Below are 16572 nucleotides of genomic sequence, written 5' to 3'. Positions count from 1 at the left end.
AAAACGGATTCAAACGCGCGAGAGCCGACGACAACGACGCCTGGTACAAGGTTAGAGCAGCCTGGGTCGATGGTATGTCTGGCCGAGGTTGCGTCATTGCTGCGTGCATGGGTGATGACAACATACTCATATAACCGATAGTAGATATTAGAAGAGTAATCTTCTTTTAATAACAGCTGCTATATATAGAATAGACACCTGTATTCGAATATATATTATACACGAGCTGCACAGATCACTATTAGAAGACACATTGCTTACATATATTACGATAGACAGACAAGATACATATTCGACAACAATAGAACATGGAAATGATATAAGTAATTTGATGCATCATATACACTATAAGACATCACGCATACATAAACGAACAAGGGTATACACTGGTATCATAATAATATACGTGTAACCTCAATATAACAGACATAGAAACCAAACACACGACGCCAAACGTCGCTAAACACGAGCGGTGGTGGTGAGTCGCAAGTATATCTATATGCTTAGAGTACAGGCGAGCACCCTGTTGGCTCTAGCTCAGTGGCGAGAAACCTTGAGGACACGGCGCATTGAACTTTGTATAAGAACTTTGAAGTTGGTGAGCAACCGCAGCCTCACTAGTGTGATACATGGCATCATCACAGTTGACATAATAGGCCTTATGGTTATTTAGATGCTGAGAGTACAGGCGAGCACCCTGTTGAGTCATACTCAGAGGGGAGCAACCCTGAGGACACGCCGCATTGAAATTTGCGCGAACACTTGAGATTCGGTAGGAACCCGCAGCCTCAAGCGTGTTGCATAGTCGCCGTGAGCGATGTTGATTTGTATAGCATTATTACGTACCAAACGATATCATGTGTATACACGGCGGAACGTGTACAACATTATTACGCAGGAGGCGGAACAATTACGTAGACGACGGAACAGGCGTAATCCTAGTGGTGTGGCAGGCGGAACATGTAAGACGCTGTGACGGAGTCACGGAAAGCGTACCCATCTCAAGTATGCCCATGAGGACATCACACCACGCGCATCTCATACATTACACTTTAAGTCATTAAGAACAAGAGCAGACCAGAGTAAGTAGGTTTAATGGTATACTACGATATGGTCAGGGACAACAAGGAGTTGTCATTGATAACCACTAATGGTAGGCATGACAAATAGGGGTGTCGCACGCGGTCATCCCTGTGATGATAGAAGAAAAAGGATAGTACAATGTTATTAGAGTCAATATATAGCATAATGGTAACCACCCGCACCATAGGCAGACGAGAGGCGAACACACTATACTTAGGATATCATGTCATAGAATCACACAAATTTCACACATGGCAATTAAATTTAACAAATTAGGGAAGTTCAATCAATGCAACACAAAATGACACACACAATCCCCACTAGATAGACAGTTTTCATACAAGAATGGGGGTATAGACGTACACGTACAGATATTAAAGTAAATGTATATCTATAGTCATATACCATTACAGACAATACTATAAATCAATCTAAAAGATAACACAATTATACAGCCATTCCCAAACATGCATACACGCTAAATACACCACAAGACGAATAGGATAATATATATAATACATCTTTGAAACGGAATAAATGGATGAATTAAGAACAGAAAGACAGAAAGACAGATACTTGGTTGTAATATATAGCGGCTGTATCCGCTTCACGCACATGCACATCACAGTATCGGGCATAGTGCCACAAATACTCTCCTTTATGCAGGAATTAATGAACCATTACACACACACTACAGAAGAACATATGGAAACTTGTTTTACGGTGATTTCTTACTACGTAGACAATAGAAAAGTCAACCACGGTTGACATAATATTCACAAAACGTCAAACGTATTACATATGTACACGGAGTTTAAATACGGAATATTGTAACGCATTGTCTAAAACATTTTAACGGATTCGACAGCCGGGTATACATAGTCAGACGCGAGACATGTGCCAAATTAGGATATACATATAATACAAGACAATACGTTGTGCAAGACACATAGGCTGTTATAATTAGTGACCAATTAACAACTAATTATCGACAAAAGTTTGAGACATGGGTCGTCATGTAATAAATATACTGTTAAATAGGCATAATTATAAAGTATAAAATCGACAGAATGTATATTTACGACCACGGGTTTGATGTATAAAATTAAAATATTAAAATAGTTTATATATGATTATATTTTTTATTACATTTGGTATATTTATAGCACGTAATTTTTTTAATTTAATACAAAACAGGTACTTTTAGTCTGTTTACAGTTGACTGAGTGATATTTTAGCCGCAATTATTTACGACAAATGTAATAATTAGTAATAGTAAATTCTAACGATGCAATAACCCCACGGTCCGTATAGGATATTACCTTTATATTTTTATTCATAAATTATCACAGAATTATGGCTTAAATATTCATTGAAAAATACCAGCACTCAACTTGGCGGGGCTGGACAAAGTACCGTAGACGGGGATTTAGTACCGGACCAGAGGACCGGACTGACAAGAGCAATTTAGGACCAGACCAGAGGGCCGAACCTAAGGAAAATATTTAGGACCGAATCAGAGGCTTGGACCTAAAGGAATTTTATTGAAGAACGGACCCGAGGACCGGACTGGATATCAGAATATATAAGCTAGTGAGAAAGAATGATGACTCATCAGATATCATCATTATTTAGTAACTAGGAGACCATAATATTAGATACGGAGATTTACACAATCTGCCGTTGTTAGAGAAAATCTCGTTCCACATAGGAACGTGATTAATAAATACAGCAGACGCGCCGTTCATAACGGCACTTCTGACTAAGTTCACTTATTTCAGACTTAACACTTTTGACTAAGCGCAACTCGGTTTTGACTACAGCAAGCTCTGAAATATATCGTCGAACCTTTGCCCTTCCATAAAGCGTCCAAAGTTGTACGGCGGATGGTGCTCATGGTCTCATTGCTGCCTTCGCCAACAATCCGCACGGCTGCTTGCTAAAATCAATGAAGAAGAACTGCATATAGACCCCGAAACATCTCAATAGCTCCCCTGGCGTCAACGGATGTCCATACTTCCTATCCTTACATTTAGCTAGCAAAAGATTCGCCAGTGCACACGTCTCTACTAGATTGCCTAAAGGAAACATGGCATAGAAGTAAGTGATTGTATCCCGCGCAATTTCATCTTTTGGACCGAAGGTCTCGTTATTAGCGATGACCTTCCATGATTGCTTTTCTTCCGGACGTGTATCTGCATTGACCACCTTCCATTCCCATCGAACACCATATGCTTCAATATACTCAGGCCGTACTATTGGTGTTTGGGTGGTCTGAGTAAATGCGTTTTGTTTAACACGTTCTGTTCCTTGTGTTTGTGTCATTTTATCTACACTACTAGTCACACTACTAGTTTGTCGTTCTGATGGTGTCACATACACAGGCACAAAGGTACTGAGATAGTGTGAGGGTGTTTTATCGTTGTTGATAATGTCTAAGTCTAAGTTAAGCTGTGTGTCAATGTTAGAGTTCAAAGTGTATGTGTCAACTGGGTCTGAAAGTGAGGGTAGGGAAGTGCTTGATGGTGCAACCATTTCAGGCCTGTTCGGGAGAGAGGTAAGTTCATTGTAATGTCTGATGGCGCATGAGATAAGTTAGTAATGCGCACGTCTCCAGGTACGAGATGAGTGTCGATTTCTGAAGATGCATATCAAGAAGCGTGTGCATGCGTGTGTTGTGTATCTGTTGTTGCGTGTGCATGCGTTTGTTGTGTACCTGTTGTTGCGAGTGCATGCGTGTGTTGTGTACCTGTTGTTGCGTGTACATGCATTTATTGTGTTCCAGTTGTTACGCGGGCATGCGTGTGCTGTGTATCAGTTATTGCCTGTGCATGCGTGTGTTGTGTATCTGTTGTTAGGGCTTGTAGGTGTTCGGGTACACCTTCACGTATTTGCTGTGAACTATAACGGGTTTCTGATCCATGTTGTTGAACCAGAAGTGCGTGTCGTGCGAATGCTGCTCGTGCTGGACCCGAAATCAGCATTTGTGTGCATGCCGGTGCATCACCATCTTCTATTTCTTCAGGTGGAACCAGTGCTATGGTCTGAAGAGATAGCGCTTGTGTCTTTGTGTAAATATATCCCTCGCCATCAGTGAAATCATACACACTCAGTAATCTTCCACACCATAACTCTGCCTGTTGACGATGCTGTACTACTTGCATTCACTACATTCGCCTCCGACCTGATGTCCTTATATCGTAACCCAAAGCGATTCTGAGCGTACCTCTGGTCCATATGATGCCAACGGACATAAACGGTGGTGCCTATGACTCGTTTGGCAGCTGCCGAGTCATTTTTAGGCACCTTAGGCATGGTTATAGTTATTGTAATCTACTTAATATCACACATAGTTGTGTGCACACAGGCTGTAGCACTTTTTGTATGTCTCGACTTATAGTTGCGCTATCGACGCGGTCGAAGTTTGGCGCACTTCTTACTACTTCTTAAAGGTGATAGGCTATTTAAAGGACCGAACTGCTATCGCCCATGATGCGATAATCGTCATGCGGTTACCAGCCCATTCGGGCTAAAATAGCCCGATTGGGCGACAGGATCTATTATTTTAATCCTGGATAGTGCTCTACCAAACGATGACATATTTAGTTTTATCTCTGAGTTTTTATTTCATAATGTCAATGAATCGTCAGCGATTGATTTATAACTTTCACCTACAACCATATTATTCTCACATAGATATAATATTTGTTGTTCGATTGTTCCCGTGTTTTCGGTTCGAATAGGTTCATTCACTACTTCTTCAAGGTTCAAATTGAAATTTTTTCTTTTTGAATTTATAGTGGGTATAGATATCTCTCCTCTGGGCATTACAATCGAGACAAGCAATGGCACAATTCGATTTCATATGACCTATTGAATTGACCTGTCATAAGATCGTAAGTAGACTTTTAACTTCTTCCGGATAGTATTCCATGGCGACTTTACAATAAATACATTTACCCCCTTGTTCGTATTTAGTTTGTTACAGAAAACAACGATCTATAAACTTGTCCGCATCATATATATCTTTATTCATATCAGACCTTTTTGACCATTTCATCATACTCATCAGAGTTATTTTGACGGGATCCGAACAATTCTTACACATATCGAATATTATGAGGACAGTACCGTTGTTTAACCCAGCAAACCTCGCACATCTTCTTCATTTCACCATCATCTCTTATTCCAAATTTTTCCTCCGGGACTAAACGGTTCGATCTATTACACTTGATTAACTTCATTTTATACAAAAACCTCATCTCTTTGAACCGTTGTTTCAAACCCTTCATTTTAAAATTAAAACTTTCAATCCGTTTCAATCCGGATATAGACCCCATTCTTCATTCTAGCATAACCCGGATCTAACAATATATGAGATAGAGACAAGAAAATATTTTTATTGGGGGATTTCGTATCTTTCCAATTCTTAATAATTCAGTTATAATATCATTTCTATCTATTTCCAAATCATCACAGAAATCCTTCAATTCCTTTCTAAATCTTTCTTGTTTCATTTGTTTATTATGTTGATATAATAATTTTTTAATTTTATTTTCAAGAGTGTCGATATTGTATTCTTATTTAAAGACACGAATATTTTAAGTTTCCGGTGATTGCCGATAGTCATACTTTTAAAGGTTATCCAGAAGGGGGTTAGAATGTTTTACTTAGTTATTAGAGGGGGAGGGGTAAGAATGTTTTTAGATAATTATCAAACCTTATAGCCTCGTTAATGTACTGTTAGGTTTTACTGTTAGAGTTTTACGAGATAAATAAAGGCAATGACTATATAAACTATAACACTATAATAAGATTAGATAAGATTATATAACTAAATGACATCCATCTATCTAAATCTTAATGACATCTATATACTTAGACTTATTGCATCTTTATCTATCTTAATGACATCTCTTAAAACAATTTATATAGAGGGGACTTAATGAATACCACATTCATCTTATCCTATTATAGGGATAATATTATTTATTTCAATTTGGATAAAGTTTTATGTCTACATGTACAGCAGGCTTCATATTCGTTGGAGAGGTTTGTGAAAATTGAAGGGAAGTTGAGATTGTCGAACTGCCGCAAGAAGCTCGGGGCGAGTGATGCAATAATGGAAGACACACGATGCGTTAGTTCACGGCGATGGATAAGGAATACCTCTACCATTGTATCATAATATTACATCTATATACAAATCTAATTACGGATTGTTAAGCAGATTTACGATATTGAAGAATAGATATAAGCAATTATACTAGTCTGAAGGGGTAGTTTAAGTACCATATCATAAAAGGGTAGAAACCATAATTACTATAAACGTATATTATATGTTGAGTGTCGTTTTGGGAAGATATAATGTATATTATGTTATATATATATATATATATATAAATATAAAATATATATATATATATATATATAGATAAATATAAATATATATATATATAACCTCAATTCAATTGTTTCCATCAACAATACTTCATCTATTCTATACCTATCTCACTTCATAAACAATTCAGGGTTTGTATGTCTATATCATACAATTTTCTTTAAAAGTAACCGTTATACATTTGCTCAAGGACATCCAATATCAGTGCCTAAGAGGCATGTTAGCACTATATTTTGACTAATAGCTCATATATCCATTAATTCTCTACGCCATTTCTTCATCTGTACTCTCGGGATCGTCAAGATCAGCTTCTTGTATATCCGCCTCACTCTCAGATTCTTCATCGCTCTCATCAGCCCCATCACTCGCCACCTCGGAATCGCTGTAGGATTTGTATATACATAATTGTGTGCAAAATCCAGTGCTTTTATATAGTTGAGATATACGCATGTGAATGCAACTAAATGAGCACCCTTATTTGTGTATATGCACACACATGCATGCTTTACACTCGAGGTGTTATCGTGGAACAAAAACTCGCAATACATGTCGCCAGTAAAATGCCTAGATAGATCTGAAGCAGCTACAGATGAATATCTGATTAGCAAAGTTGTGCGACGACCAAACATGATTTGGCGCATAACACTAGTATAGCATTTAAATACATTCACACTGTCCAATAAATCGGTGCACAAGGCATTTGTATTTCTGGTGCTACCATTACACCAGCCCTAAACCCTAAACCCATCACACTTCTCCGGAAGTTTTAATATATGATCTTAAAAAACTGTTACACGTTACAACACCTATACCTGTTATCAACCTACTTCGGCGCTTTCACCGAGCATGCGCGAAACGTACGCTTCTCAGGCGCTGCTGCACACTTCAGCATCCCACCGTGAGGAAAGAATGCATCCAAACCATTTACACACGACCTTAAGTTACCTCAAGTCTCAATAGAGATCCAACTCATAACCCCATCTACCTGTAACACACGTATCACGTCTATACCTGTTGTCTGTCTTCGTCGGCGCCTTCACTGAACGTGCGCGTAAGGTGCGCTTCACAGACCCGTCCGTATTGGCCGTTGTGGCGAGCACTTCGTCTACACCATCCAAGAAGGCTCGATCGAGACCCTTGAGCAGGTTATCAAACAGTCCCTCAATGTCACTGCGCGATATCCAGTCGTCCGGTGTTTGATCGTAGTCGGCTAGTTGGTGTGCACTCTGTGTACATCAGAGGTGGAGGTGTAGGTTGGGTATTTTCCAATCGGGGTTCAAAACTAATTGGACTACATGACATATGAAGATAGTGTGGTTTTCGTTTAAGACACGAGCTTGGCGATAGATGTTAGGATAGCAGACATGTGCGGCCTAAATCGAATTGAAGGTAGCACTGACACTGACACGTCAAAATACAAAACAGCCAATACGATACACTCCATGTGAGATAGGCGTTGGTTTCGTTTCAAATGCACCTGTGTTGCCAGAGCATTTCTTTCCTGATGAGTTTTTAAGATCCAATCTCTGAGACATGAACAAACGTTCTGGTAACACTGAAGTAGGTGGATTCCGTGTCGCCTCGACTACAGGCGGGGTAATCCCACAGGATATTTATGCAATGCATGATCTATGCATTCTGAGCCACGGTATACACACATAGACTATGATAAAAAGGTATCCTTCGAAGTTCCTATCAAACATTGAGATGATTTAACACGCTCATAACGGTATTATTACCATTAGTTATGAACCCTGACAAGTACACGAATTACGGGAGTGTCGTTTCCTGCCATTTGTTCTCACTACGGTGCACTTCACTACGACAACTTTAGTGATCTCCAGCACGAGCATGTACATGTATATCAAAGCGATGGTAAAATTGTACGACAAACCGCTCGCAGACACACCTTTCTGGTATCTAGTGTATCACATAATTATCACCAACGCGAGCGGAAAATCCCAAACACGTGCATGCCTACCCTTTGCAGTTGTTTCTGTGCAACACTGTCATTGCACTCCTTCCTCAGATCGGCGATGATCACGCGCATGGCCTTTACCAGTTGCTGGTTCTCGTGCTCGATCTCTATCACATTCAGCAACTTGGACCACAGCTTCATGTAGTAGTTATCCCCATCCTTGGCAGCGTGTAAGCACTCATTGGCAATGGTCTAGGTGTGGAAACAAACGAACAACAAACTATGTTAGGCGATGATCAAAAATGTTTTCCTCGATTTAAATACAGGTACAATACGTTCACGCGTGTAGGTGTCGGCACTATTGAGAAGTGGATAAATACAACGGCAAGTGAGTGGCTTGCATTAAACAGATAGACGCCCAAATATAGTACATGTTTAAACCAAATACTGATACACAAATTGCTCGAGTATGGGACGGTTCCTATCATGTGTACGAGTGTCCCTTTCTGGTATGCAGCGAGCTGCTCTGGCTATTTGGTTATACAAGACAAGCATGTGCACACATGTACAAGCGAGAGTCACACGCACTTACAATGGCGAGTGCGTGGTGCGCCTCAAACAGACTGGCACCCGAGGAGTAGTTGGGATTGTTCTGGTTGAGTTGCTCAGGGCTCGTCAGGTATAGCAGATACGCACCCACTTGATATTCGTTCACTGGAGAAATGGCAGGGTAAGTGTTTTGAGAGCTCGTTCGCTGGAGAAATGGTAGGTCAGACAACATATATATACACACACACACACACACACACACACACACACACACACATATATATATATATATATATGTTCACGTCATGATGATGTGCAGATATGACCACGTCCACACACACACATGTACATAATATTGTGCATGCACTACACGGGTAAACGTTGACAGGCAGTCATCAACACGCCAACAGCCGTTCAATTAGAATGCACGCCAACAGTCATATTTCAATTTATACATATACATATAAACATAAAAACAAATATACATATATATATACATACATATACATATGTATATACATATATTCATACATACATACATACAGACACAGACACACAGACACACACACACACATATTTATATATAATATGAACTCGCATCCAATTATCAACACTTGAACAGTCGTATACAAATACCAAGAGGTCCCGTCAATGACCTCCAGCAGGCATTCATTATATACAGGAATACCCGCAACTAGAGGCAAGCACACACACATCGACCAAAATTACTTCGTGAAAAGGCGTCCGCCGATAAGTCCTTATTAATGCTGTGAAGGAATGATCACGCATACAAACACACACAACACATTGCCAAAACCCATCATACAATTACACATACACGTATTCAAGCGTACCTTGAAATAAAAGCGACCGTATAGGAGACTCTAGCAGTGTGTTCAATACGTACAGGAATGATCGCATGCACAAGAACACATGCAGGCCAACGTCACCGTACAAGTACAAACACACAGACACATAAACACACTCACAATTATGTGCACGGATACAAAGCGTACCTTCATAGAGAGGTGACCGTCGAGGAGCGTCGAGTAATGTGTTCATGATTTGCAGAAAAGACCGCTCGATGATGGCCTGGTGTGCGAGCGACTTATCGGCCACCGGACGCGCTGTGGCAAATGCAAACTCAGGGAAGAACACGCCCAGACACTGTATTGTAGATATGCAAGCATATATACACATAAATATAATAATATAATAATACACACACACACACACATACATATATATATATATATATATGAATTGCGTGTAATAGATACCATTTGTTGACATGAACCAGTGCGTGAACTATAGAATATTGAAAAGGATGTTCTAGGTACGAAAGAGGTGCTAAACGCTGAAGAAAACACGCACAGGCACTCTATGGTTAAAAAAAAAACGTACAATATGCAAGTTAGCGTAGAGCAATATAACTCATTATGTTCTTAATACCATCGTAATGGACAGCGTAAATGCGAATGCAATGCCAGCGAAGAGCACGCCCAGGACTGTATGGAAGGTACTTTAGTATACACATACGCACACATACATCTTTATATATATACAAATACGCACCCACACAACACACACACACACATATATATATATACATACATACACACACACACACACACACATATATATATATAAATAATGTGTATCGATACAAATGGTGACTAACTTACGCGCACCATAACTCATACCTGTCGTAACCTCTGGTCGTCGCTAGACATGGGATTGAAATACAGCACCATCAACGCAGCAAACACGGTGTGACTGGCCAAGTGATTAGTGTGTAACAGCTTCGCAAACCCCTCCGCGGCTACGGTGCGCATCTCGGCAGTGTCGCTTTGTAACAGATTAAACAGGATGGGAATGTAAGTCTTGATCGTTGTATCCACTGTAGCTTCTGTGTCTGACTCATTCTCGCCGGTGTCTTTGTCTCCTGTGCACGTGTAGCGATGTGGGTGTGGGTGTGAATGTGAGAGTGAGAGTGAGAGTGAGTGTGGGTGTGGGTGTGATATTGAATATACTGGTTGTGCACAGACATGCCTTGGTATAGTATAGACGCATGTGTAACCGGTGCACACACTTAGCACTAGCGCGGCTGAGGAGAATATGAAGAGGATGGGAATGCATGTCATGATCGTTGTTGTGTCCCCTCCTGTTGATGTGTCTAACGTATATTTGGATATGCTCTATTCCGCTCCGCATGTGCAGTGATGTGTATGCGTGGATGTTGTGTGGGTGTGGTGTGGGTGTGAGTGTGGGTGTGGGTGAGTTAGGAACTATTCAAATTGCGTATAGACATGTATCGGTACAAACGCATGTGCGTACCAGTTTGACTATCTCTGCAAAAACATTAACGAAATCATGATCTATGTCTTGTATGTTTTGATCGCTGTGTTCACAGATAATTCTGAAACTCTGTTTCCGGCACATTCTCGGCATAGTCGTCTGCATTCCATACGTACAGTGACGCGTGCGTTTGCATGTGGGCAGGTTGGTGCGTGTGCTTAGCTTCATATGATAGTAACCACACAGGCGATTGTGTCTACTGATATACCTATAGGTGTATATATAAGGAAATATATATATATATGCATAGCACTCGTATACGAAAATATACATATATGCAATATACAAATACGGAAATATACATATATGCATAATACTCGTATACAAATATACATATATGCATAAAACTCATATACGGAAAGATCCATATATGCAAAATACTCGAGCAAATTATTACATATATGAATTATACTTGTGTACAAATATACAAATATGCATAACTCTTGTATACGGAAAATCACACATATGAATAATACTCATATGCAGAGATTTACATATATGCATAGTACTCGTATACACAAATTTACATATTCGCATATAACTCATATTTACAAAATTGCATATATGCTTAACAAAAGTGCACAAATTCACATATATGACTAATGCTCATATACACAAATATATATATATGCATAAAACTCATACGAACAAATTTACATATATGCATAATACTCGTGCACAAATTTACAAAAACATATAATACTCTTACACACAAATTTACATATTTGCATCAAACTCATATGCAAAAATTTACATATATGCATGAAATCCATTTACAAATTAAAACATATATGCATAATACACATGCACAAATATGTGCAATACGCATAGCCATACCGAGAGCTTCTAGGTCGTTTTCCATGAGCGACATATTGTTCATGGACTCTCTAATAACATCGGCTTGTTGCTCTCGCTTGCGATCACTTTCTACGTGCGCGGATGATACGCCTAACGTTAAGGGACCATATACCAGCAGCAGATCAAACAGAGTCTTCACCGCAGTGAGCTGTGAGTAAGAATATAGAGAATTGAAAGAACGAAGATAAGATTAACATACACAGTAGAACATAATCAAATTGATACAAATAAAACATATATATATATACACATATATATATATATATATATATATATATATATATACATATATAAACATACACACACACTATGGAGACAAATACAAATACACACACACACATATATACATACATACATACATATATATACATGTACATGTACAAATACATACATGCATATATATGCATATAAATATATATGTATTTAAATGCATTTATATGCATCAATTCAAATTCAAATTCAAATTCTTATATATATATATATATCAGTATTGTAAAGCTTTTACTATACCCGACGCACCTGAATGCGGGGGCCATCGTTCTCAGCAACCTGTAGCAGCAGAAGAAGATAGTCTCGTCCGAACTCCGGGTTAATTACACAGCACAGACCCAGGCTACGGATAGCTTGCTCACGTATAAACGTGTTGTGGTTCTGAATCCCCGGCAGAATAAGGTTGTCGATCAATGCACTCATCTCGCCGTGGTTGATGTTTAGTCGCCGGGTCTGGTGACAGGATATGGTATCTTGCTCAGAGTCATAAATCGAAGATATTTTGTATACATTCTACGCGTATATATATATATATATCTCTCTCTCGAGAACGATGAACTATGTACATGCATATATAAGTAAAATAAAATAGTGCGTTGGGGTTGGTTCTGAATCAGGGGCAGAATGAGATTGATGGCCAACTCCTTTCGCCGTGGTTGATGTAGTCGCTGGGTGTTAACTACCGGAAGAACCACGCACAAGATGTGAATCGTACCTTATATACATGAGCAAATACTCTTACCAGTTTCAGTTTTAATAATCGGAAGAAGGTACGGTCATACGTTATGTATATATGCTAACACACACTCAGATTCTCCAACAAGCACACAATCCTAAACAACACAATGTACGCATCGGATTGGGTCAAATAGTCTTACTACAGCAAGGGCAAGAACTTCAATCAAAATATAATATGATCCCCTGTGTTCTCCAGGATCAGTGGGCAGATAGTCAGCGACCTGAACTGCCTACCGTCTGTCGTGAAGTCGGCGATGCTTGTCTCTGTATCCACCACCACGCAAGTTGACACACATCCACCCTTATTGACAGATACAGCCAGTCTAGCAGCAAGTATTAATGCAGCGTACATAACAGCTCCCATACTGTACACCCACTCTCTCAACGGCAGGTGCATACAGCTCGGATAATACAAACCACACACGACGTCCGTACTATACACACACCTTCTCCAGGAACAATGAGCAGATAGCCAGCGACCTGAACTGCCTGTCGTCTGCTGTGAAATCGGCAATGTCTGTCTCTGTATCCACGACCAGCGAGGTGTCGAGGCCCCCTGTGTTGCGGTAGTTGTTATCATCGGCTAGCTCTCGGATAATACCTGTAGGAGAGAATATCAGATGACACGCATAAGCAAGTACACAATACTAGAGGTAGACGAATAAACACGTACACAATACTAGGGGTAGACACATGAACACGTACATAATACTAGGGACAGACGCATAAGCACGTACATAATACTAGGGGTAGACGCAAAAGCACGTACACAATACTAGGGGTAGGCGCATAAGCACGTACATAATACTAGAGATAGACGCAAAAGCATGTACACAATAATAGGGGTAGACGCAAAAGCACGTACATAATACTAGAGGTAGACGCACAAGCACGTACATAATACTAGGGGTAGATTAATGATACTTGAACGAGACGGAGAAGATCGAAGACAAATCAGGACAAACTTTATACTTTTGATTCATGCCTTGGCAAGGCTGAGAAAATCAAATACACACAAGAACACCTTCCAAGCTCTAATATACTGCCGGAATGAGAATGAGATGATGCAGAAACGCATAGGAAAATGCACAGCCACAGACACAAACACAGGAACAAACGAACTCACAGATATACAGACACACACACGACTCCTCTCCCCCTCCTCCATACACAAACACAAACACATGCTTATATATATATATATATATATATATCTATATATATAAACATGAACATGAGAAAATACCAATCTTAGTTGTTTATAAATTGTTGCGCGCTCGTATACCCACACACACACCACATACCCGTGACCACGTCTATCCTATCGTTTGTCTTCTTGTGTGTGTGTGCAATGCAGTCCACGAGTGCGGGCAGGAGCACATCGCTGGTGGCTGCAGAGACCAACATATCCGATGCCAGTTGAGATAGTAACCTTCGTCCAACCTCATCTCCCTGCACATATTAGAACAACGTATTCTTATTATCTATTTTTCGCTTAGTATCTATCGTAAGTGGGTCTATCGATATATAGTATCCATCGGATGCTATTGCGATTATGCAGAGTAATTGTCTAGCGATACTTGGCATCTATCTTATGCTTTGTAAAAATCATGCCAGTGCAGCTAAAAAATACCCCCCTTCTCACCACATCTCCCTACACGTATTGGATCAACGTGTACTTAGTATCTATATTCTGTCTATGTAAGTCTAGCTGAAAAGGATCCCCTCGGTGTGACCTCAACCGGTTACACACAGGTACTAAGCGTACAATTGATATTTATAAGTTTTCTATGCGTGGGTATTTCGCGGATCGAGTTTGACTTCTATATACCAATGTATGGGTGCCCAAACCCAGGTGCATTTGTGATGAAAAAAGATATATGCATTCGTATACGCCTACTTGGTATATCCGCGACCACGAGCAAGTAAATTTGACTGAGGCTGTACTGCCAATTGTACTATTGACGTCTGATACCAAATAACTATATCAGCAAATCATATGTTCAAGCATGTCAGTGTGCAGCCCACCCCCCTGCCCCCTAACCGCCAATAAATAAATAGAAATGAAGCCTCCGCAAGCTTAAAAAAATAAATGAAAATGGTCCTATTGAAAGACTCGTTAAACGCCCGATTTCTGATCAATCTGATTGTACAGCGAATAATGGCGTGTGTAAAAAAAAATCGTCAATGTGTGGAGTATCCACGGATGATTCCCACCGTCTGATTGGTCGACACATAGTTGACTTTGATCCAGTACAATTATACACACAGCCACACACACTCAACGATGGTAACGGAATTATACATACAGTCGTAATCTTGGGTAAAATTGCCAGGCGAGACACAAATACACCCAAGAGCGAGGTCTCTAGCTTTATACCTACGTCTCGGAATTCGGGTCCAGCGCATTGTCTACATAGTAAATATAGATCAAGTAGCACATCGGCATCGGCACTTAACACGCCCACAATTCCGCGCGCAACTCAGATACACAATTACAAGGACACAACACAAAAACAAATATACGCCAAGGAGAATGAAATCCATAAACAAGCACACACATACACAGAGAGACAAACACAAACACACCTGCACATAAGCGCAACACAGCCACAACACGGGGCACACACCACATCACACAAGGCAGCAATCGTGAGCAGCTTGTTGGTGACAAAAACCACAGTGCTGGCGTTTTCGTCACTTCCATCGGCTAGAAGTTCCTTCTCCAGCGCAACGTACTTCAGGATGGCTTCGGTTAGCTCTGTCTGAATGAGCACCAGGACAATACGTACAAAGTGAGAGGGATGTAGGGATGTACATATATATATATACATAAAATTATATATTCATATATATACAGACATACATACATACATACATACACATACATATATGTATATATATATATATACATACATACATACATATATATATATATTGACACACACACACACACACACATATATATATATAAACATACATACATACATACATACATACATACATATATACATACACATACCTATATATATATATATGCATATATACATACATACATATACATATATATATATATATACATATATATATATATAAATATATATGTATATATACATACATACATACATACATACATACATATACATATAGATTTATATATATATATATAAATATATGCATAAATATTTATAAAAATGATCTTTTTGAATTCGCTTAATTAGCAAAAGGGCCCCAAAGTTTCGCTTGGACTGCAAAGGTTTGGTCCACTCTCGTGATCCGCTGTTAATGTGTATGTACAGTGCACACCAAAAACAAAGAAAAAATGTGACACGAAGATAGACAACTATAACGAGAATTACACATATTAATTTGAACATGTACACACACACACACACTC

At 39.5% G+C, this 16572-nt stretch overlaps 2 protein-coding genes across 2 annotated transcripts; both read right to left on the bottom strand.

Annotated features, from left to right (window-relative positions):
* Nucleotides 1-2976: 2976 nt before the first annotated feature.
* On the bottom strand, nucleotides 2977-3850 carry SARC_02522 (hypothetical protein; the record flags this gene model as incomplete). The annotated part of the gene is made up of 2 exons (XM_014303726.1): nucleotides 2977-3625; nucleotides 3693-3850. The coding sequence occupies 2 exons, from the start codon at nucleotides 3848-3850 to the stop codon at nucleotides 2977-2979; spliced, it is 807 nt and encodes a 268-aa protein (XP_014159201.1).
* Nucleotides 3851-6611: 2761 nt separating this feature from the next.
* Nucleotides 6612-16039, bottom strand: SARC_02521 (hypothetical protein; the record flags this gene model as incomplete). Its single annotated transcript, XM_014303725.1, has 12 exons — nucleotides 6612-6866; nucleotides 7496-7710; nucleotides 8466-8654; nucleotides 8995-9116; nucleotides 9968-10118; nucleotides 10655-10896; nucleotides 12147-12315; nucleotides 12687-12890; nucleotides 13622-13776; nucleotides 14480-14627; nucleotides 15806-15940; nucleotides 16034-16039. 12 exons carry the CDS (start codon nucleotides 16037-16039, stop codon nucleotides 6749-6751), a joined length of 1854 nt encoding a protein of 617 aa, XP_014159200.1. The 3' UTR covers nucleotides 6612-6748.
* Nucleotides 16040-16572: the final 533 nt, after the last annotated feature.

Source organism: Sphaeroforma arctica, assembly GCF_001186125.1.
Source record: "Sphaeroforma arctica JP610 unplaced genomic scaffold supercont1.114, whole genome shotgun sequence".
NCBI classification, from domain to species: domain Eukaryota; class Ichthyosporea; order Ichthyophonida; genus Sphaeroforma; species Sphaeroforma arctica.
The sequence above is the reverse complement of the archived record's forward strand: the minus strand, read 5'-3'. Positions and strand labels throughout refer to the sequence as shown.